At 48.2% G+C, this 20613-nt stretch overlaps 2 protein-coding genes across 3 annotated transcripts; both read right to left on the reverse strand.

The window, feature by feature from the left end:
- Positions 1 to 1255: 1255 nt before the first annotated feature.
- LOC308469607 (uncharacterized protein) lies at positions 1256 to 10479 on the reverse strand. 2 transcript variants are annotated; one of them, XM_080992311.1, is made up of 6 exons: positions 9433 to 10479; positions 7027 to 7840; positions 4964 to 5087; positions 3458 to 4279; positions 2204 to 2403; positions 1256 to 1569 (listed from the first exon to the last, which is right to left on the reverse strand). In XM_080992311.1, the coding sequence occupies exons 2-5, from the start codon at positions 7768 to 7770 to the stop codon at positions 2318 to 2320; spliced, it is 1776 nt and encodes a 591-aa protein (XP_080848437.1). In that variant the 5' UTR covers positions 7771 to 7840; positions 9433 to 10479; the 3' UTR covers positions 1256 to 1569; positions 2204 to 2317. The 2 variants fall into 2 exon arrangements, with proteins under 2 accessions (XP_080848437.1, XP_080848436.1); XM_080992310.1 differs by having other exon boundaries at positions 3458 to 4282; positions 9433 to 10475.
- A 1066-nt stretch (positions 10480 to 11545) lies between these two features.
- Positions 11546 to 19485, reverse strand: RBM41 (RNA binding motif protein 41). The gene is made up of 7 exons (XM_080993114.1): positions 19301 to 19485; positions 18142 to 18258; positions 17633 to 17825; positions 16087 to 16291; positions 15646 to 15935; positions 13730 to 13877; positions 11546 to 13574 (listed from the first exon to the last, which is right to left on the reverse strand). The coding sequence occupies exons 1-7, from the start codon at positions 19306 to 19308 to the stop codon at positions 13477 to 13479; spliced, it is 1059 nt and encodes a 352-aa protein (XP_080849240.1). The 5' UTR covers positions 19309 to 19485; the 3' UTR covers positions 11546 to 13476.
- Positions 19486 to 20613: the final 1128 nt, after the last annotated feature.

Consider the following 20613-nt stretch of genomic DNA (forward strand, 5'->3'; position numbering starts at 1 on the left):
ACGACAAGACCCCCCCCCCCCACTCGGCCTTGTTGATGTGGTCCAAAGGAAAGCAGAGCAAGATGTTGGGCGCCCGTGCAGGGTCTACTCCTTAGCCTTTTCTTCTCCTGAAGATAACCCACAAGGCAGCGGAGAATTAGGATCAGAGTTTTTCTTCTCCTAGATGGACTATTTTCCCAGATGGATGAGGCCCATCTGACCCTTTTATATTAGAATACAGTGGTACCTCGGGTTAAGAACTTAATTCGTTCTGGAGGTCCGTTCTTAACCTGAATCTGTTCTTAACCTGAAGCACCACTTTAGCTAATGGGGCCTCCTGCTGCCGCTGCGCCGCCGGAGCACGATTTCTGTTCTCATCCTGAAGCAAAGTTCTTAACCTGAGGCACTATTTCTGGGTTAGTGGAGTCTGTAACCTGAAGCGTCTGTAACCTGAAGCGTCTGTAACCTGAAGTGTCTGTAACCCGAGGTGCCACTGTATTCATTATTTTAGGCTACGTCTCTCAAAAGTATTGTTCCCACCTTGTTTAATTTATCCTGCCATTTTCCTTCCGCACTCGTCTTGTACTTTGGCTCCATTCCTACTCTGCGGTTAAAGCGCTGAGACGCCACTTTTAACAGCCATGGCTTCCCCACAAAGAATTCTAGGATCTGTCATCCGCTGAGAGTTGTGCTACAATTCCCAGAGTGGTTTAAAAACCAACCCTCTCTTTTCAGGGATCTCTGTGAACTGTAGCTCTGTGAGGGGAACGGTGTTCTCCAGACAGCTCTCAGAACCCGTAACAAACTACAGCTCCCATGATTCCTTGGGTGAAGCCATGATGATGGAAGTGGCACCAGGGCACCTTAAATGTATGGTGGGAAAGTTGCTGTCTGAGGTTCCCTGCCCCAGATCTTGAGGCAGAGTCAGCCTGTGCACCTGATAATGAAGTCGAGTTAAGGAATGCAAACCTTTCTGAAGCTGCCCTGAACGTGAACAATTTGTGAAAGGGATAGAACCACAAGTTCTTTCGTCAACTCGGGTCAGGGTTGCCATCCGGTGGGAGAACCAACAAAATGTGTGGGATTTCAAGGCTGATTGTCTAAAAAAAGCTGAAGAAGTTTCCTAAATATAGAAAGGTCAAGAACTTTGAGTTTCTTTTTCCAAAAAAATAATTAAAAAAAAATCAGGAACTTTTGTCTCTTCTAGAAATACGGCAATCCTAAATTGGATACAATTTTAGTTTCAAACAAATGGAAGAAACAAGAGCACAAAAGCTTATTCAAAACCACCAACTTTTAATTCTCCCCCCTCGCCTCGTTAATGTAATGTGGAATTGATAGTCAAATGGGAAAAGCAAGAGGGTCAGTGCCTTGGAATAAGCCATTTGAGGAGAGAGCCTGGGGTGGGAGAGAGCAGGAAGGGGTCATCTTCCTTCTCAGCGATGGTCTCTGCTGGGGACGGAGGTGGCTGTAGTCTGTTTCATGAGACACAGAAGGAGGGGGCACTTTTTTGGTCTCTCCCCACCTTCTCAGGACACGAAGTCACTTGCCTCTTGAGACCCCCGATTTCAAAGACCACCAACCGGTCAACTGTTGAGGCGAGGGAAAGAGAAATAAATAACCAAGATGACAGGAAGGAAGAGGGTTAAGATAAAATCCGTTCTGCAAGACTTTAGCAGGTAATGTTCACAACCACACACTATGGTACCACTTTAAACAGTCACGGCTTCCCCCAACGGATTCTGGGAGCTGCAGTTTCCTTACAAGTGCTGAGAGTCGTAAGGAGAGACCCCTACTCCCCTCACAGAGCTACAATTCCCAAAGTTCCCTGCAAAAAGTAACAATACTTATTGGCTTATCTCTCATGACTGTTGTCAGAATGACTAGTTAAATATCATTAGGCCTATTAGGTAGTTTTTTAAAGCTCTAAATTAGAGATCCGAATTACTGTCCTGCCTCACATGGATGTTGTCAAGCTGACAACCTTGGTTAAAATAATAAAATATAAAATATAAAAATGTGTTACATCTTACTGGCCTCTCAGGGTTGATGTCTACTATGTAATATTAAGCTCATTAAGGAATAAAAAAAGGTCCAAATTACATGAATAACAATAATTACTGGCCTACCCCTCAGGGTTGTTGTCAGCCTTACCAGCCAAGGAACATTAAGTGCTAAAAACAGACTAGACAAATGCGAGTGAACGCTGTTCCATTATTCTTACATGGGCCACTCGAGTTCCCAGCGGTGCCCCTCCTGGTTGTGGTGCTTGGCTACTGGTTCATAGGACCTCACAGAAGGCTTGTTTTTCCTCGATTCCGGGTGTCCCCCTCGTCCGTTAGCAGGAGGGGCCTTGTACCTCCATGTCGTCCTCATCATCTTCCTCACATCTCTCCAGCTCACGCCTCCGGGCTCGGTAAGAAGCTGAAAGGGGACAGAGGGAAAAGGCCGTTTCACTGTGGACCATGACCTCTCACGGTCACCTCACTGGGATACACAGGGCTGGGCCCCTACCACGACCCCCATTATGAAGAGCCAAGCGGGGAACCACGAGAAAACGTTACCACCGGAATGGAGTGCTCTGGTTGTGGTGTTCAGCCAGCCACGCCCTCTTTCAGTACTCCATTCCGCCTCTTTGCCAACGGACACTCAACATTCTGTGCCCACTGGGCATGCTCAGTCACTATTAACGTACTGGTGGAATCGATGCTCAACATTACCCCGCAAATGGGCAAACTCAGCCTCGGCCCAGTATACCTGAAGGAGCGTCTCCACCCCCATCATTCTGCCCGGACTCTGAGGTCCAGCACCAAGGGCCTTCTGGCGGTTCCCTCCCTGCGAGAAGTGAAGATACAGGGAACCAGGCAGAGGGCCTTCTCAGTAGTGGCGCCCACCCTGTGGAACGCCCTCCCATCAGATGTCAAAGAGATAAACAAGTACCTGACATTTAGAAGACATCTGAAGGCAGCCCTGTTCAGGGAAGTTTTTCATGTGTGACATTTTAATGTATTTTTAATCTTTGTTTTTATTTTTAAATATTTATTTTTAAATATCAAGGAAATAAACAACTCTCTGACTTTTAGAAGACTTCGGAAGGCAGGCCTGTTTAGGGAAGTTTTTAATGTCTGATGTTTTAGCGTGCTTTTAATACTCTATTGGAAGCCGCCAAGAGTGGCTGGGTATAAATAATAAATTATTATTATATTATTATTCCCCTCCCAGCTGGTCTCCCAGAACCAGGAGAGGTATGAAGAGGGCAGAGCAGAGACAGACAAGGCAACAAAGTCTCAGACTGCTTGGGAGAGGAGGTGGGGACCTTTGGCTCTCACAACTGCCTCACTGGGGCAAGATCTACCGGGATCTGTGTTGCTGTGCTCACTAGGCCTGGCCTCTGGAGCTGATTGTTTCTTTGAATGAAGAGTTAACGTCACTGACGCCTGCTGCTGGCACCCTCCCCTGACATAAAGCTTCCACTTACCCGGCAGGTGACGGTCCTTGAAGGGGGGGCGTCCCGCCGCGTCCCACACGGCCCGCATCCGGTTGAAATACGGGGGGATGACCGCAGGCTTCTCCCTCCCTTCCGCGGCAGGCCGCCCGGCTGCAAAAAAGTCTGTCTTCAGCTGTTTCCACTTCGATCGGAGCTGGTCGATGTTCCTGACGAAGCCCTGAGCCTGGAGCTGGTCCCTTATCCTCTCCCAGTGTTGGTGCCCCCTCTGGGAGCTGCTACTCATCAGGAGGGCCAGGGCGGGACTCGCTTTGATGCTGCTCAGCAAGGCCACAACTTCCTTCCCTTCCCACCGCTGGCCACGGATGCGGGAGGGAACCATCTTGTGGAGGACGGGGGGTTGGCCGGTGCCGGGGGAGCCCGTGTGCTGGGCGCCACAGAAATACAGACGCTTGTAGGGTTTCTCCCCGGCATGGGTCCTTTGATGGACGAGGAGTTTTGCACTGCAGAGGAAATACTTCCCACAGACTTGGCATTTTACCGGCTTCACCCCCATCCGAGTTCTCGTCGGGAGGATGGCGTTCCGGCTGTAAGAACCACAGGCGGTCCGTTTCTGGTTGGTGTTGATTCCTACTGGGACTGCAGCCGGGGTTTCCGTGGGGGTCAGGCAACCCAATCCACCGACTTCCTCTGCCATCAGCGTTTCCTGACGGCCCTCTGCTCTTCCCTGGCGCCCTGAGGCATTTTCTTGTGCGCAACACTCGGAAAAGCTCTCCTCTGTTTTCCACACCGATGTCCCATGTGGACATTCCGCCTCAGAGTCTTCCCCGTTGCAGATGGCGACCCAACCTTTGGCTGCTGGAGGAAGGAGGAGAGAAGCCTAAATACACCCAGAGCTTTGAGAGAAACGATACTTGGAAACAGAGGGGGACCGTGGTTATTTGATACAGGGGGAAAAAGCACACTCTTTGGAAAGACCTGGGGTGCAACTTTATACAGTCGTACCTTGGTAGCCGAACGCCTTGGAACTCGTATGTTTTGGCTCCCGGACGATCGGAAACTGGAAGTGAGTGTTCCAGTTTTCGAATGGTTTTCAGAAGCCAAATGCCTGGCGCGGCTTCCGATTGGCTGCAGGAGCTTCCTGCAGCTAATCAGAAGCCACACTTTGGTTTCCGAACATTTTGGAAGTCGAACGGACTTCCGGAATGGATTCCGTTAGACTTCCAAGGTATGACTGTATATTTAACAAGGTGATCCCTTTCATTACAGGCCAGTCAGTCTGACTCTCTAGCCACTAATATGCTTACACTGATAATAGTAATAATAATAATAATAATAATAATAATAATAATAATAATAATTGTAATAATTTTGGTTTTGGCATCTGGGAATCAATGGAGGAGTGGGCCTTTGGGGTTGAAGTCAAACTGTTGTAAGGTTGCAGTGCCTGCTGGGGCTGAAGAGACGGATACTACAACGAATAAAAACAAAATTAAACAAATAAGAGAAACTCATGCACAAAAGGTTTTCTGCCCATACCCAGCAGGCCAGCTTCTCCGTCGTCATCTTCCTGCTTGGTGTCGATGCAGAGAAGCCTCTGCTTGTTCAGGGACAGACCCCGGCCTTCTTCGGAGGAACTCCCAGCCACCTCTTCAAATGTCACCTGAAAGAGCAGAGAGGAATCCGGTCAAGGCGGAACTGAGATCTGCTCTGAAGAAGATTTTGGTCTGAGCAAGTCCCTCAATTCTCATCAGCAAATTCATATCCGAGATAAATCCATATAACTTAGGGATGGTGGGGGACCTGCAGTCCTCATCCCGTTGTTCTTGGACTGCAATTCCCATTGTTCCATGAGCACTGGCCATGGGAGTTAGAGCTCAAAAATATCTGGAGGGAACTGGAGGTTGGGAGGCAAAAAAGATGGACAGAGATCCTAGCTGTTAAAATTGGAAACCCCTCATAGACCTTTTGTGTGAAAATGAATTAATGACATTTGGATTTGAGGACTGAAGATAATGTTTGTTTATAGAAACTTGTGTTGTTAGGTGTTATATAGGAGTGGATGAAGTGAATATTGCTTATATACAGCAGACAGATGAAGAATTGGAAGTTCTTTGGTTTCTGGATAGCTCAGTTGGTTAGAGCAAAGTACTGATAATTCCAAGGTTGCAGATTTGATTCCCCATACGGGCATGTTGTACACTGAAAGAAAATTTTATGAGAATGAGGTACCAGTGGTATTTGACTCCTACTAAGTTAGCAAAAATGTATAGGACAAGTTCAAATATCTGCTGGAAATGTAAAAAAGAAGGTAACTTTTATCATATGTGATGGACGTGTAAAGTAGTAAAAGCATTCTGGGAGATGATATATAATGAAATGAACAAAATGCTTAAAATAACTTTTGTTAAGGAACCAGAAGCTTTTTTATTAGGAATTACAGGTACCGACATACCAAAGGAGCAGAAAGGCCTCTTTATGTATGGAATAACAGCTGCCCGAATGCTACTAGCCCAGAGACGGAAAGAAGACAAAGTCCCTACAAGAGAGGAATGGCAAACTAAGCTGATGGACTATGCTGAGATGGCAAAACTGGAAAACTCAGAAACCAAGAGGATAAAAACTTTACAAAAGAATGGGAAAAATTCATAAGCTGCTTAGGAGACCATTGTAAGCAGATGGAAACAAGAGCAGGATTCTGAGTCCACTTGTAGTGTAAAAATTACTTTGGATAATATGGTATGATTGGAGTATGGATGAATATGCAGTTGTAGATGTTTAAAATGAGACCCCATGGAGGGGATGGGAGGAAATCCCAAGATTCGGAGAATCTCTTTATATAGATATGTTGTTGTTTTTCCTTTTTGTTTATCTGTATTTTTTATTAGTAAACTGATTTTTAAAAAACGATTCCCCATATGGGAGAACTGCATATTCCTGCATTCCAGGAGGGCTGGACTAGAGGATTCTCAGGGTCCCTTCCAACTGTACAGTTGATTCTTTGAACTTTATTTTTCTTTCTCTCTTTTAATACCTTTTCTGTCTCTTTCTCTTTACCTTTCTCCCTCTTTCCCACCCCCTCTTCTCTCTATGTTTTTATCTTATTTAGATAACGCTTTATCTTATTTAAACGCTTTTATCTTATTTAAACGCTTTAGTTTGGATTTAAAAAATGTATTTCATAATAAGCTTTTATTTCTCTATATAAAGCTAAAGGGTAAAGGGACCCGTGACCATTAGATCCACTCGCGGACGACTCTGGGGTTGCAGCGCTCATCTCGCTTTACTGGCCGAGGGAGCCGGCGTACAGCTTCCGGGTCATGTGGCCACCATGACTAAGCCGCTTCTGGCGAACCAGAGGAGTGCACGGAAACCTTCCCACCAGAGCAGTACCTATTTATCTACTTGCACTCTGACGTGCTTTCGAACTGCTAGGTTGGCAGGAGCTGGGACCAAGCAACGGGAGCTCACCCCGTCGCGGGGATCCGAACCGCCAACCTTCTGATCGGCAAGCCCAAGAGGCTCAGTGGTTTAACCCTAATAAACCCTAGTAAAGTTGATTATTTTAAGAAAAGAAGGAAAAGGTGGCCATATGGCCTCACCTGGCTTTCTTGGCTCTGGGCCACTTCCTGCCTCAACAGGAAGTCCTCGGCCAGGGCCACCGCCTGGGAGCAAGTCTCTGGCCCACACTCCCTGACCCAACTCTGGATGTGGGGTGGGAGGATGGTCAAGAGCTGCTCCAGGATCAGCAGCTCCAGGATCTGCTCCTTGGAGTGCCTTTCAAATTTCAGCCACTGGCAGCAGAGTTCCTGCAGCCGGACGTAGGCCCCTCTCGGCCCCTCGGCCTCCTGGTAGCAGAAGCGCCGGAAATGCTGGCGGATCTTCTCCCGGCTCATGGTGTCCCCTCGCAAGATGGCCGCCTTCACTTTCCCATAATCCTCTCTGTCTCGGGCCTGGAGCCTGCGGAAGGCCCGCTCGGCTTCCCCGCTGAGGGCCGGCAAGAGTCGGGCCACCCACTCCTCCTGGGGCCACCGGCAGGCTTGGGCCACCTGCTCAAAGGAGGCCAGGAAGGCCTTGGCGTCGTCCCATGGCGAGGACTTCTCTGGAAAGGCTGGGATGCCCCATTCCGGATGAGGAGACTCCACCGTCTTCAGGAACTCCTGCCACTGGACTTCCCAGAGCTCAAGGGAGCTCTCGCTTGGCTCTTGCTTGATCTGATCCCCCGGCATCCGTCTCAGGAATTCTCGGATGTTCCCAGCTTGGAGGACGTGAGGGGCTTTCGCTGCTCCTGGAGATCCCGCCTCTCCTGATGTTGGTCGTGTGGGGGTCTGTTCCCCCCTTTTCATATTTGAGAGGGTTCACGGAGGAGCGAACAAAAACCGAGAGGAAAATTCCAGAATAAATTCCGGTGATTGGCTGAGGAAAAAGAGGGGGAAAGGTCATGAGAGAAAATGAGCACAAATAAAGGACTGACAACAAACTTGGAGGGGTAGTTAATGCCGCAGAAAACAGAATCAGAATTCACAATGAGCTTAACAGATTGGAGAACTGGGCCCGAGCTAAGAAAATGAATTTCAATAAGGACAAATGTAAGGTTGTCCACTTAGGCAGGTAGATGCACAAATACAGTCATACCTCATGTTACGTTTGCTTCAGGCTGAGCGTTTGCAGGTTGCGTTCTGCGGTGATCCGGAAGTACCGGAAAGGGTTACTTCTGGGTTTCGCCACTCGCGCATGCGCAGACGTGCAAAATGACGTCACGCGCATGCGCAGAAGCCGCGAATTGCGACCCGCGCATGTGCAGACGCGGGTTGCTTTCTGCTCATGTTGTGAACGGGCCTCCGTAACAGATCCCGTTCGCAACCATAGGTACCACTGTATAGGATGAGGGGACACCTGGCTTACTAGCAGTACATGTGAAAAGGATCTAGGGGTCTTGATGGACCAAAGCTTAACATGTGATGCAGCAGCAAAAAAAATGCCCATGTTATTCTAAGCTGCATTAACAGAAGTCTAGTGTCCAGGTCAAGGAAAGTCTTAGTCTCACTCTATTCCATAGCTGTCAACTTTTCCCTTTTCTTGCGAGGAATCCTATTTGGAATAAGGGAGTTTCCCTTAAAAAAAGGGAAACATTGACAGCTATGCTCTATTCTGCCTTGGTCAGACCACACCTGGAATACTGTGTCCAGTTCTGGGCACCACAATTTACGAAGGACATTGACAAGCTGGAAGGTGTGCAGAGGAGGGCAACCAAGATGATCAAGGGTCTGGAAACTCAGCCTTATGAGGAATGGTTGAAGGAGCTGGATATGTTTAGCCTGGAAAAGAGGAGACTGAGAGGAGATAGGACAGCCATCATCAAATATCTCAAGGGCTGTCCCATGGAAGATGGAGCAAGCTTGTTTTCTCCTTCTGTGGACGGTAGGTACCGAACCAATGGCTTCAAGTCGCAAGAAAGAAGATTCCGACTAAACATCAGGAAAAATTTTCTGACTCTAACAGCTGTTCGACAGTGGAACAGACTCCAAAGGGAGGTTGTGGACTCTCCTTGCTTGGGAGAATTTTAAGCAGAGGTTGGAGGGCCATCTGTCATGGATGCTTTCACTGAGATTCCTGCATCGCAGGGGGTTGGACTAGATGACCCCTAGGGACCCCTTCCAGCTGTACAGTTCTATGATTCTATGCCCTGTATAAGGTAGCTTCTCTTGGAGAGAGACCACCACCTTCCATCACACCCCAGTGATTTTGCTATGTGCGTTGTGCGTTTCTATATCAGAAGGAGGCCTCTCCAGACAAGCAACTTTAGCAAGGATTTACGCTATTCACACACAGGAAAAGAGGGAACGAAATTAACGTTTGCAAAAGGTCTTCCCTCCCAAAAGAGGAGCAGAGTTCGACCCTCCTGAGGTCACCAGGCAGCTTTTGCAACCGGAGAGACGGAGGAAAGTGGTGATGGGAGATCTTATTAAACCTCGATCTTGCAAATCCCTCCACCCACCGCCCAATACCTTTCCCAGGCTGGATCCTGCTCTCCTCTCTTGTTTTCTGCAGCAAAAGGAAATTCAAAAAGCCATCTCAGGACCATCCCAGGGAGCTGGGAGGACTCGCCTTCCTCATTGCCTCTCTAGGAAGCCCGTATCTCTTCGCTTTTAACCATTTCGAGTTGGACTTTCCCCGCCACCAACCGGGAAAGTGAGAGGTGTAACCTGCCTGGTTTGGGCTCCAGAGGGAGATAAGGGATTTAAACAAGGAAAGCCGGAGGCGGAGGAGGGCAGATTTTCATTCATTCATTCTTAGCACGGCAGCGGCTCATTAACTCATTAGCTGCCACCAATCTGGCAACCTTTGTTCCTAGCGGGTCACGATTGGCAGAGATTCAACCGGTGAAGCTTCCCCACGTCCTCCTGAATCGAGGCTTCCAAAGGCAGAGGAACCCTGCCAAGGGGGAAGGTGGCAACCTGCCTGCCGCTTGTGCTTTTTTCTTGTTTAATGGGATCGTCTAATTACTTATTTCAGTTACGGCTGCTTATATTTTAATGAAATTGATGTATTGTGGATTTTGAGTATGCATGCTATGTTTTAGCAGGATAGCTTTCTTGTGTTGTTATAATTGTGGACGCTTACAAGCTAAGGTTTATAGTAGGGGGTTGCTTTATTGTATATTTAAATTATTGTGGATCTTTATATCTGGATGATTAACTGGGATTGTTTCATTCCGTGTTTTAATTAGGGATGCTTGTGGTTTAATGTTGCATAAATGTCTATATGCTTCTGGTTTAATGATGCATAAATGTTTATAGCTGTAAAAAGCATGGAAGCCTACTTTGGCATTATGAGATATATATTGATTGATTGGCATCTGCCAGTCTCGGAAAACAATGGAGAAGTGAGTTTTTTTGGGTGAAGTCAAACTGTTGGAAGCTCGCAGCGCCTGCTGCGGCTGCAGAGACCAATGCAGGAGAGACATGTTTTGTTGCAGCCAGGGAAGGTGATGGCGTCCAGTTGTGCTGCGGCAGATGAACCATGGTGTTTCTCTTCTCTGCACTCCTCCCAGTGGTCCTTTCTCCTCTGGTCACCGCTGTGGATTTGCAGTGAAGTGCAGAGAAGGGAAGGGGGGAAATGAGGGAGCATGTAGGGGTGAGAAACCCATTAGGCATGGGGCACACCTTTCCGTTTTCTCTGTCTCATTTCTGCAGTCTTAAATATAGTTATCCAAATTGCCGCTTCACAGTAAAAGAAAGGAGCTCCTGAAAATCTGTCAGCATTGTAGTTCAGATTTCTCCTAAGGCACATTTTTGCAAAGCATGCTTTCGCTAATAATGACATCTTCTCCAGTGACAAGTCTGGATCGGTTGACCAGAGGACTATGTAACTTGGGATAAGGCATCTCCAGCCCCAGTACTTGCACCCCCTTTGCAGTTACCTTTTGCTTCCCTTGCTCCAGTTGCTGAGGCACAATAGCTCAGCCTAGATTTCTGGACTTAAATTTGGCAATGGAGGTCTGGACGCTTCATCTGAAGCACTGCAGGTCTGTGCTTATGTGGTAACCACATTAAGACTGTTAAAATGGCAGAGTATCCTTCGGTCAAGATGGGTATCTAAGTGTAACATGCGCAGGACCGAACCCTGTGGTACCCTACTTCTCCCATTTCTCCAGGATGGCGAGGAACCATTAGTGAGTACTCTTTGGTTGCCTTCCCTGCTGTGCTCTGCGGCAAACCCCCTCCGTATACACCATATTAACCACCACGGGTTATCTGATGGTTTTTGTGTGAGGGTAAACTTAGATCCTTGGAGGTAAACTTAGATCCTCGGGACGTGGGTGGCGCTGTGGCCTAAACCACTGAGCCTCTTGGGTTGCGTTGGTGGTATAGTGGTGAGCATAGCTGCCTTCCACTGAGCCTCTTGGGTTTGCCGATCAGAAGGTCTGGGGTACCAGAAGCGGTTTAGTCATGCTGGCCACATGACCCGGAAAGGTATCTGCGGACAAATGCAGGCTCCCTCAGCCTGAAAGCGAGATGAGCGCCAGAACCCCATAGTCGCCTTTGACGGAACTTAACCATCCAGGGTTCCTTTACCTACCTTGACCTTACCTTAGATCCCTGGAGACCCAGGCAGAAGTTGAAGAAATAAGAAAGATTTATTTTACAGGACAAAGCTGATAAAACAAAGGACGCATCAGGAGATAATGTTCCTTCGGGAAACAGTTAGCATTAATAATTACACTAAATCGAATGGATGTTACAGGCTTCTAAACAAGGTAGTAAATGCACAGCTTCTTTTAAGTACCATATTTTTCGCTCTATTAGACGCACCAGACCATAAGACGCACCTAGTTTTTGGAGGAGGAAAATAAGAAAAAAAATATTCTGAATCCCAGAAGCCAGAACAGCAAGAGGCATCACTGCGCAGCGAAAGCAGCGATCCCTCTCACTATTCTGGCTTCTGGGATAGCTGCGCAGCCTGCATTCACTCCATAAGACGCACACACATTTCCCCTTACTTTTTAGGAGGGAAAAACTGAGTCTTATAGAGCAAAAAATACGGTAACTACTCTTCAGTTAGATATTACAGGTTTCTAGATTAGATGGTTAATCCTCAGCTTCTTTCAGCATATTTATCCTGTGGGATAACCAGCCTCACATCTGTCTTCACATAAATCTGTCCATCTGTCTTCCCTTAAACCCATTTCTTAGCAGAAGCATCCGTCCCTGCCCACCATACACCTCACATGTGCAATAGGATGGCATGTCTTGGCTTTTGATGAAGCTGGCATCCTGGAAAGCCAGATGTCACAGAGAGACAGGGCAAGAAAAGTGACATCACCTTCTGCAAAGCAAGGGGAATTAGAGGCAGCTTGGGAGGAGGACAGGTATGCGCTGGAGTGGCTTAGATTGGTCTCAACTAGGGCCAGGGCCTTTTCGGCCGTGGCCCCGACTTGGGGGAATGCTCTGTCACAAGAGACCAGGGCCCTGCGGGACTTGACATCTTCCGCAGGGCATGAAAGACGGAGCTGTTCCGCCTGGCCTTTGGCTTAGACTTACTCTGACCCCTTATATGGGATTTGGAATATAAATTTTCCCTTGGCTTTTTTACTGGCCCATGTACGACCAGCATGGATAGCTGGCTCGGGTGAATATCTGATGTTTCCTCCCTTTATGGTCTTGATTTATGGGCTACTACTAAAATGAGGCTACATTTTAAGCCATATTTTAATTAACTCCCCGCCCCCCCCAATTACATTGTATTGTAATTTATACTTGGCGTTAGCCGCCCTGAGCCCAGCCCTGGCCAGGGTGGGCGGGGTAGAAATAAAAAAAATATATTTATTTATTTTATTTATTTCCAGTAATTTCACTTCAGTTCCTTAGCTTAGTTGCTGCATAGGTGAATTCTCTAGTTTCTTAAACAACGTGGCACTTTCTGTCACGTTACCCAACCTTTTATGAATCCCACTCAAGAGGTATTTCTAGCAATATAACAGACCTTCTTATCTGGTTTGGGATTCTTCTCTTCCTAGAAGATCACTCCCCTCCTAACTGAAATGAGACCCAAGCAGACTGTATCCTCACAGCTCCTACTTCTCCTGGCTCAAACTCAGCCCCCCAGTTAACTCCTGTCTGAATACTTTCCCGAGAGAGTACACACCATCTTTCAGTCTAAACTCAGAGACTCCTTTCACTAGCTGTAGATACTTTTCTCGGAGTGGATGCTACACACAGACCAGAACCAACTATCTCCCTCAAACTATCTGCCCACTCTCTTAGAAATTGCTCCTTTTATTCTCCCTCCCTAAATGCTCCACACACGCACCCCCTCTGGCTAGCTGTCTTGGTAGCCAAACAGACAGAGACTCCCAGCCGCGAGTGGAATTCGGAGGCACTCGGCTCCAGCTCAGCTGTCCGTCACACAGTCCAGGTCTCTGCCCCTGGCAGCAAGTGACACTTCTTTTTGGCCTGGACTGTTCAGCTGCCCGCACGTCCAGGTGAAACCCCTCTGGCTGCTTCCACTTTGCTGCAGCGCAGGGGAGACTCCAGGATGAAGGCTTAGAGTCACGGTGTCTTCTTCCTCCCGTACTCAATAACCATGGGTTTCCCCAGCAGGATGAAGCCGTTTGCCAGCTGCAGGGCTGCCTGTGCCGTTGAGATACCTGAGACCAAAGAGCGACACAGGATCAGCCCTGGTGGTCCAGCTCCTGGGGAGGAATCCAGAGACCATTGGAGCCTCTGTACTCCATTCCCCGCCCACATCCCAACCGGAAGGCCAGCGTTTGGCTCTGGGGGACGTGGAGGGCTGGACACTCACTGGGAAAGGTGAGGAAAGCTTGTCCTCTCATGCGCCCGCTCAGTAGGCGGAATTGGATCTGGGGGCCTCCCTCCTCCTGGAACCTCGCAAACAAGGACAGCAGCTCCTTCATGTTGACGCGGCGGCTGAGGTTCTTCAGGTAGAGCACCTGCTCAGCACCGAAACACATAATGCAGTGTTAGAAACTCAGATTTATGAGCTAATCACCAAATGGCACCTTAAATCTAGGTGGCCGTCACCACCACAGAATGTCTAGTTCATGGAAGAAGCAAAGATCACCAGTGTTGAAGCAATGATTCTTCAACATCAACTTTGTTGGACTGGTCAGGTGTGGGTGCCTGATGATTGTCTTCCAAAGCAACTACAGTGGTACCTCGGGTTACATACGCTTCAGGTTACAGACTCCGCTAACCCAGAAATAGTGCTTCAGGTTAAGAACTTTGCTTCAGGATGAGAACAGAAATCGTGCTCCGGCGGCGCGGCAGCAGCAGGAGGCCCCATTAGCTAAAGTGGTGCTTCAGGTTAAGAATAGTTTCAGGTTAAGTACGGACCTCCGGAACGAATTCTCTATTACAAACTTAAAAATGGAAAGCGTAATGTGGTGGTCAACAAAAGAGGTTCAAAGACTCTCTCAAGGCAAATCTAAAAAAATGTATTTGGGAAACACTGGCCTACGAGTGTTCCAATTGGAGAACAGCCTTTACCAAAGGTGTCATGGACTTTGAAGACGCTCAAACTCAGGACAAAAGGGAGAAACATGCTAAGAGGAAGGCACGCTTGGCAAACCGTCACCGGGATCAATTCCCATCCAGAAACCTATGTCCCCGCTGTGGAAGGATGTGTGGATCCAGAATTGACCTCCGCAGTCACTTACAGACTCACTGTCAAAACTGTTTATGGAGGACAATCTTACTCGGCTACGAGTGATCACCAAAGAAGAGGAGAAGATGATGGTTATTATTAATTCCATTTCTATACCACTTTATATTTTAAAGAAAAAAATCTAAGTGGGTGTCAACATATTAAAACAACATACCGTATTGGCCTGAATATAAGCCTCACTTTCCCCCCAAATTCCGACTGTGAAAAGTCAAAGTGTGGCTTAAATTTGCGACCTTACAAAACTTGGCTTTTACGATTTTGCTGCTGAAATAGACATATAGTAAAATGGAACGGGTGTGAGTGCCTGCAGAATTTTAAGGGAGTGGCTTATATTTGGGTATTCTCTCCCCCCCCCCCCCGATTTTTAAAGGTGTGGCTTATATTCAGGCCAATATGGTATAACACAATCCAGAATAAAACAAATTTGAGCTTTGGGGGAAATAGTTCAGATCCTTCTCTAAGTGACCCTTGGGATTCCTTCCAACTCTACGATTCTGTGATATCTCTCTCTCTCCACCCCTCCCCCCCCCCCGATTTTTCAAGCAACGTCTTCATGTCCAGAGAGGTTCCTGGGAAGGTAATTTTCTGGAGCCAAGCTGCAAAAGGAATGGAAGCGCTCTTCCGCAGAATGGCCAGCTGACCCCCTCTACAACCTCTCTGTTACTGACTCTCAAACTTTGAGTTTGTCGAAAGGGAGACTGCTGAAATTAATTGACTAGAGCCATGCGACTCAACTCGGGTGAACTGGACCTGGTTTTTTTTAACAAGGTGGACCCAAGTTACTTCTGGGGTCCTTCCGGGATTTGAGGCCCTGAAGGTTAAGCTCATTCGTTTCCTAGGACATCTGCCCCGATCTTGAGGGTTCTAGAACATGAACGGATCCTCTTGGTGCTGGGAACCTGACACGGCTCCCCAATAAGCTTTTTGTCTCGTTTCCTGTACCGCCAAGTGGTGGGAGAGAACGTCCTTGCTGCGCCTCCATTTGCAAGCAGGGAGGCTCCTGAGCCCCAGGGGCAGGGAGGGAAGAGACTCACCTCGCTTGGCTCTCCAGGGCTGTAGGAGGAAAACCGGGGAATCTGGCGGATCTCCTCCTCCGAGAGGCGGTTTTTGCGGATCTCCTCCTCTGGGATAAACTCCACCGGCTCTGTCACCATCACGGGCACTGGGGTTGGCCGGGGATCTGTGCCCTGAGACGCTGGGGGGCTGCTGGGAGGCACGGGGCACGGCGAATCTGGGTCACTGTGGTGAGGCAAGGGAAGTCCCTCCGGTCGGCGGCCAAGAGTTGTGCTGAGGTGTGACAAGGGGTCCTCCTGTGTAGCCTCATCTGGGCCAAAAGGGAAACAACAGAGCCCTCTGTGACAGACATTTGCAGAAGGCCACATTGCAAGGTAACATAGGCAATGAAGCACCCCGCCACCTCCCCCGTTGCCTTCCACGCCCACCCACAAGGACTCCAGGGGCCCCCAGCCATGCACCTTGGTGGTACAGAACCCTCAGGAAGGCGTGGCGGTCCGTGCCCTGGAAGAGAGAGCTCTCAATTTCCATCTCTCGCCTGCTCAGCTGCTTGCTGCCTGCAAAGCGCTGGGGCAGCGAAAGGATGCGCCGGCGCTCGGCCATCTTCTCCTCGATGGCCCCGATCCTCTCTCGTATCGCCTCGGGGGCTGCCCTGAGGCCGGGACTCTGGAAGGAAGCCACAGACAGGGGTCAGGTGCCTGCCCCTCGTCCCCCATTCCTTCAGCTTCCTCCGACTCATAGGAGAGCGCTCCTCTGGTGCTGAGAAGGGCTACAATGAGGAGGAATGGTGGGAGCCTCCCCCTCCTCCTGATCAGGATCCTGAATCTTCCCAGGAGCAGGAGGACAGTATAGATTTGGAACAGTGGTTTGCAGAGGGACATAGTTCAGAAGGCAGAAGCTGGGAAATATGGATGGGGAACAGCTAGGAAAAGAAACAGAGAGAGACAGAGAGAGAGAGAGAGTTAACAGATTTACTGTCTCTGGAAAGCATTCATCCGCTCTCCCCAAGATCAAGAATGGCTGAGACTGTGGCAGAAAAGAAAGCACAGAGGGTACAAGTTCAGGTTACAAGAAGTAAAAGTGACATGGGTGGCTAGGGACGTAAGGGGGTGGAATTCTTCATTGGGAGCATCGCCATTCCTAAGGGATGGGTTCTTTGTTCTCTCACTGTGATCATTAAAGATCATCACATTCACCCAGTGCTATACCAGCTGCACTGGCTCCCGGTGGAGCACAGGATCAGGTTTAAGGTACTGGTTTTAACCTTTAAAGCCCTATATGGCCTAGGACCCTTGTACCTACAGGACCGCCTCTCCTGGTATGTCCCACGGAGGACCTTACGGTCTTCAAACAAAAACATCTTGGAGGTCCCGGGCCACAGGGAGGTTAGGCTGGCCTCAACCAGAGCCAGGGCTTTTTTGGCTGTGGCCCCGATGTGGTGGAACGCTCTGTCACAAGAGACCAGGGCCCTGCGGGACTTGACATCTTTCCGCAGGGCCTGCAAGACAGAGCTGTTCCACCTGGTCTTTGGCCAAGGCACAGCCTGATACGCTCCTTTGGTAATCCTCACAGAACCCTGGCCCAATGGTTGCCATTAATTTGATTTTGAACTGATTTTAGAATGAATTGATTTTAGAATGCTGTATTATTTTACTGTTGTTAGTCGCCCTGAGCCCGGCTTCGGCTGGGGAGGGTGGGATATAAATAAAATTTTATTATTTATTATTATTAAATGGTAAGAATACTCCTTTTCCTTTGTTCTGCTTACCTACTGCTAAGGGGGGGAGAAAGCCGATTCCCTGAAGCCTGACACCTGGGCCTCACGTATTTCAGCATGGAAGACAGACCACTGCACTGGTGCCACCAATGAAAAGGTCCGGTTTGCGTTACGGCAAGCCTGTCATTATCAGGCCGTGGCAAAACAAACTGGCTTCCACCAGCCGATTGCAGTGCCCTTACTAGGCAGCGAAGTGAACACAGTGAAGGACTCCCTGCCCCCTCATTCACCTTATCTGCCAAGGCATGGCTCTTCCAGAACTGGATCTCGGCGTCTGAGAGGCCCAGCTCTCGAAGAGCGGCGGCCTCTTTGTTGCTTTCCTGCAGCGCCTGGAACTGAGGCAAGGTGCAGGTCCCAGCGGCTTCCTCTCCAAAGGGCTTGTAGAGTGCTGCAGGCGCAAAGCAGCGGCGCTTTGACACACACCTGGGAACCAACACGGAGGCGTTAGAAGAGGGCTACCCTGGGAGGCGGCAGGCCAGGCCTCCGGGAAAGAGCCTGCGCCACCGGATCCTGAGAAGGGGGTTGGACTAGATGTCTTTTCCAACTCTACCATTCGACGATTCTCAGAAGACCCTATGGCAGATTACCCTCATTGGCACACAGCTTCGCCCCCCCAGGGAAAGGCCCTTGCCCAAGGCAATGTGCTTCCAACCTTCTTGCGACGACGGACCAAGAATGCTTCCCGCTGCCAGGGACACCTCCCACCCTGACTCTGCCCTTGTGCAGGATCCGCACTCACTGCTCAATGGAGACAGATGTGTCGAGCTGATGGTGCAGGAGGCTCTTAAGCTGCCTCTGCCCTTCCGTCTCCTGGTCCTCCAGGGGGATGTCATCCCGGCTGTGTCTGCTGTCGATCCTGCGAAGGCGGAGAGGTCAGAAGCAGGGAGCTTAGAACTCAGATAGGATACTTGGCGCCTAATAGCTCCTTAAACCAAGGCTACACTCGCCAAAACAGAACGTCTAGTGCCATTTGGGGGCAAGGCGGTTCTCAAGTCTTATTTTTCAAATGATGGACAGTGTGATTGGTTCTCAGGTGGCTCTAGTAGGTGTGCCTACTAAAATAAAAGCAATTATTTACAACGAAGGCCAGATTGCCCCTCTTTAAAACAAACAAACAAACAAACAACAACAATTTTTCTTACCATTTAAACTGATTTCCCATAAAACAAATTGTCACCAAATTAATAAAAATGTAAAGCTGACCTTGCACCCCACCAGCTGTTCCTCCCCCCTCTATTCCTGCTCCAGAAACATTAGCTTTCCCAACTTTCATTTCAATAATCAATAAAATCAAACATATTTATATTTGCAATAACATTTCATCCTTTCTCCCTGCACACCGTCCATACGAGTACCAATTTCTGCTGAGGACTTCTATATATTATTGTAACCTATCCACATAATAATCAGGTTGAGTAAATTCTCTTTTATCTGTCTGCGATAATCATTCATCAATAATTTTAAATCACTTCCCAGTGAAAAAGAATAATAATATTATTTATATGCCGCCCATCCAACTGGGTTGCCTCAGCCACTCTTGGCAGCTCACAAATCCTTGAACTTGGGGGGCAGCTTCCTTCCCCCCAAACGGGGTTTTTCCTTTCTCCTTCGCCTCGGAAGCTGCCGGGATCCTGCTGCGCCTTTCGGGGACCCCGCAAACCCCACAGGGCCCCGTCGGGCTGCACCTCACCCCACCCTGACCCCCAAGTAAAGGGGGCAGCAAAGGGGCGCGGGGAGAAGGAGGCGACGCCGGAGACCCACACGCCGCTGTGGGAAGCAGGCAGGGCAGTGGGGGGGATGGCTACCCCCCTCGCCCCACATATGCACCCCCAAAACTCCCCTCGGGGGTCGCAGCAACTTCCCACACACCCTTCGCAGCCCCCCCCCCCCCCACTTACCTCCTCATCGCTTTCAACGGCACCAACGGAAACTCCTCCTCCGACTGCAACTCCCAGGAGGCGCCGCGCGGAGCAGGAAGGAAAGGGAGCGGGGCGGGGCGCGGTGGCTGCTGGGAAATGTCGTTCCGAGCGGGCAGGAGAGGGGAGAGCCGGCGGCGGGCGCGCAAACACACTCTCCGCTGCGACCCCATAAAATATGTGAGGGTGCCGCCGCCCCCCAAGTTGATGGGCATTGCTGGGGGGTTGGACTAGAAGACCTGTGGAGTCCCTTCCAAGTTTACACTTCTTTGAAATTTTTTTTTATGCTTTTCAGGTTTATACATTTCACCCATTTTACAATCATTTTTACATTTCAAAACTTGACTTCCTCCCCCCTCTTCCTGCGGTTCCTAAAATTAATTTTTAACGTCTTCTGCATATTTCATTTCATTACTGCTTTATATTTTTAAGAAAAATCTCAAAGCGGTTTACAGAATATTAAAACATCAATAAAACAAAGCAACATAATTAACGAAAAACTAAAATATTATCTTAAAGATTTCAAAATAAAACATTACAAAGGAGGTCAACTACAGAATACATATTGAACACAAAGTTAACAAATTAACTTAAATATATACGCTTATAAAACTGTAGGTTATTACACTAATCCTGCCAATGTTCTTCTCTGTTTACAATCATATCTGTAAATATTCAATAATCTGTTTCCATTCTTTTTATTAAAAGTTTTGGTATCTTTATTTCTTAATTCTTCAGGTAAGTCTCACCATTTCTGCATATTCTGTAAGTTTTTGTATCCATTCTTCCTTTGCTGGGACTTCTGCTTCTTTCCATTTTGGGGCAAGTAACGTTCTTGCCACTGTAGTAGCATACATGAATAAGCTTCTATACAGTTTAGATAGTTCTGTCCCTGTAATTCCCCAAAGAAAATTTACAAACATTGTTTTAAACATCCTTTTCATTACAGTATAAATAATTTCCCGTAAGCCTTAACCTTAATACAAGACCACCACATATGATAAAAATAACCTTTCTTTTTACATTTCCAACACTTACTTGATTTAGATTTATACATTTTTGCCAATTTATTCAGTGTTAGATACCATCGATATGACATTTTTATATAATTTTCTCTTTAACCATAGCATGCTGTCAATTTTATATCCATATTCCACAATCGTTCCCATGGTTTCATGTCTATATTATGACCAATATCTATTGCCTAATGTATCATTGCGGATTTTACTTGCTCATCCTTTGTCTCCCATTCCAATGATATTTTAAACATTTTAGACAGCACTTTTACATTACAT

The sequence above is a fragment of the Podarcis pityusensis genome, assembly GCF_964106645.2.
Source record: "Podarcis pityusensis genome assembly, chromosome: 2".
Lineage (NCBI taxonomy): Eukaryota > Metazoa > Chordata > Lepidosauria > Squamata > Lacertidae > Podarcis > Podarcis pityusensis.

Bases quoted from the DNA above. Each gene is read 5' to 3' on its own strand.
- LOC308469607 (XM_080992310.1), bottom strand. From the start codon at position 7,770: ATGAAAAGGGGGGAACAGACCCCCACACGACCAACATCAGGAGAGGCG. The intron at 4,283-4,963 runs GTATGGGCAGAA...TCCTTCCTCCAG, and splicing joins CGGAGAAGCTGGCCTGCTGG to CAGCCAAAGGTTGGGTCGCC. The intron at 2,404-3,457 runs GTAAGTGGAAGC...GTCCCCTTTCAG, and splicing joins CAAGGACCGTCACCTGCCGG to CTTCTTACCGAGCCCGGAGG.
- RBM41 (XM_080993114.1), bottom strand. The intron at 15,936-16,086 runs GTGCATGGCTGG...CTTTTGGCCCAG, and splicing joins GAGGGTTCTGTACCACCAAG to ATGAGGCTACACAGGAGGAC. The intron at 13,575-13,729 runs GTGAGTGTCCAG...CTTTGGTCTCAG, and splicing joins AGCTTTCCTCACCTTTCCCA to GTATCTCAACGGCACAGGCA.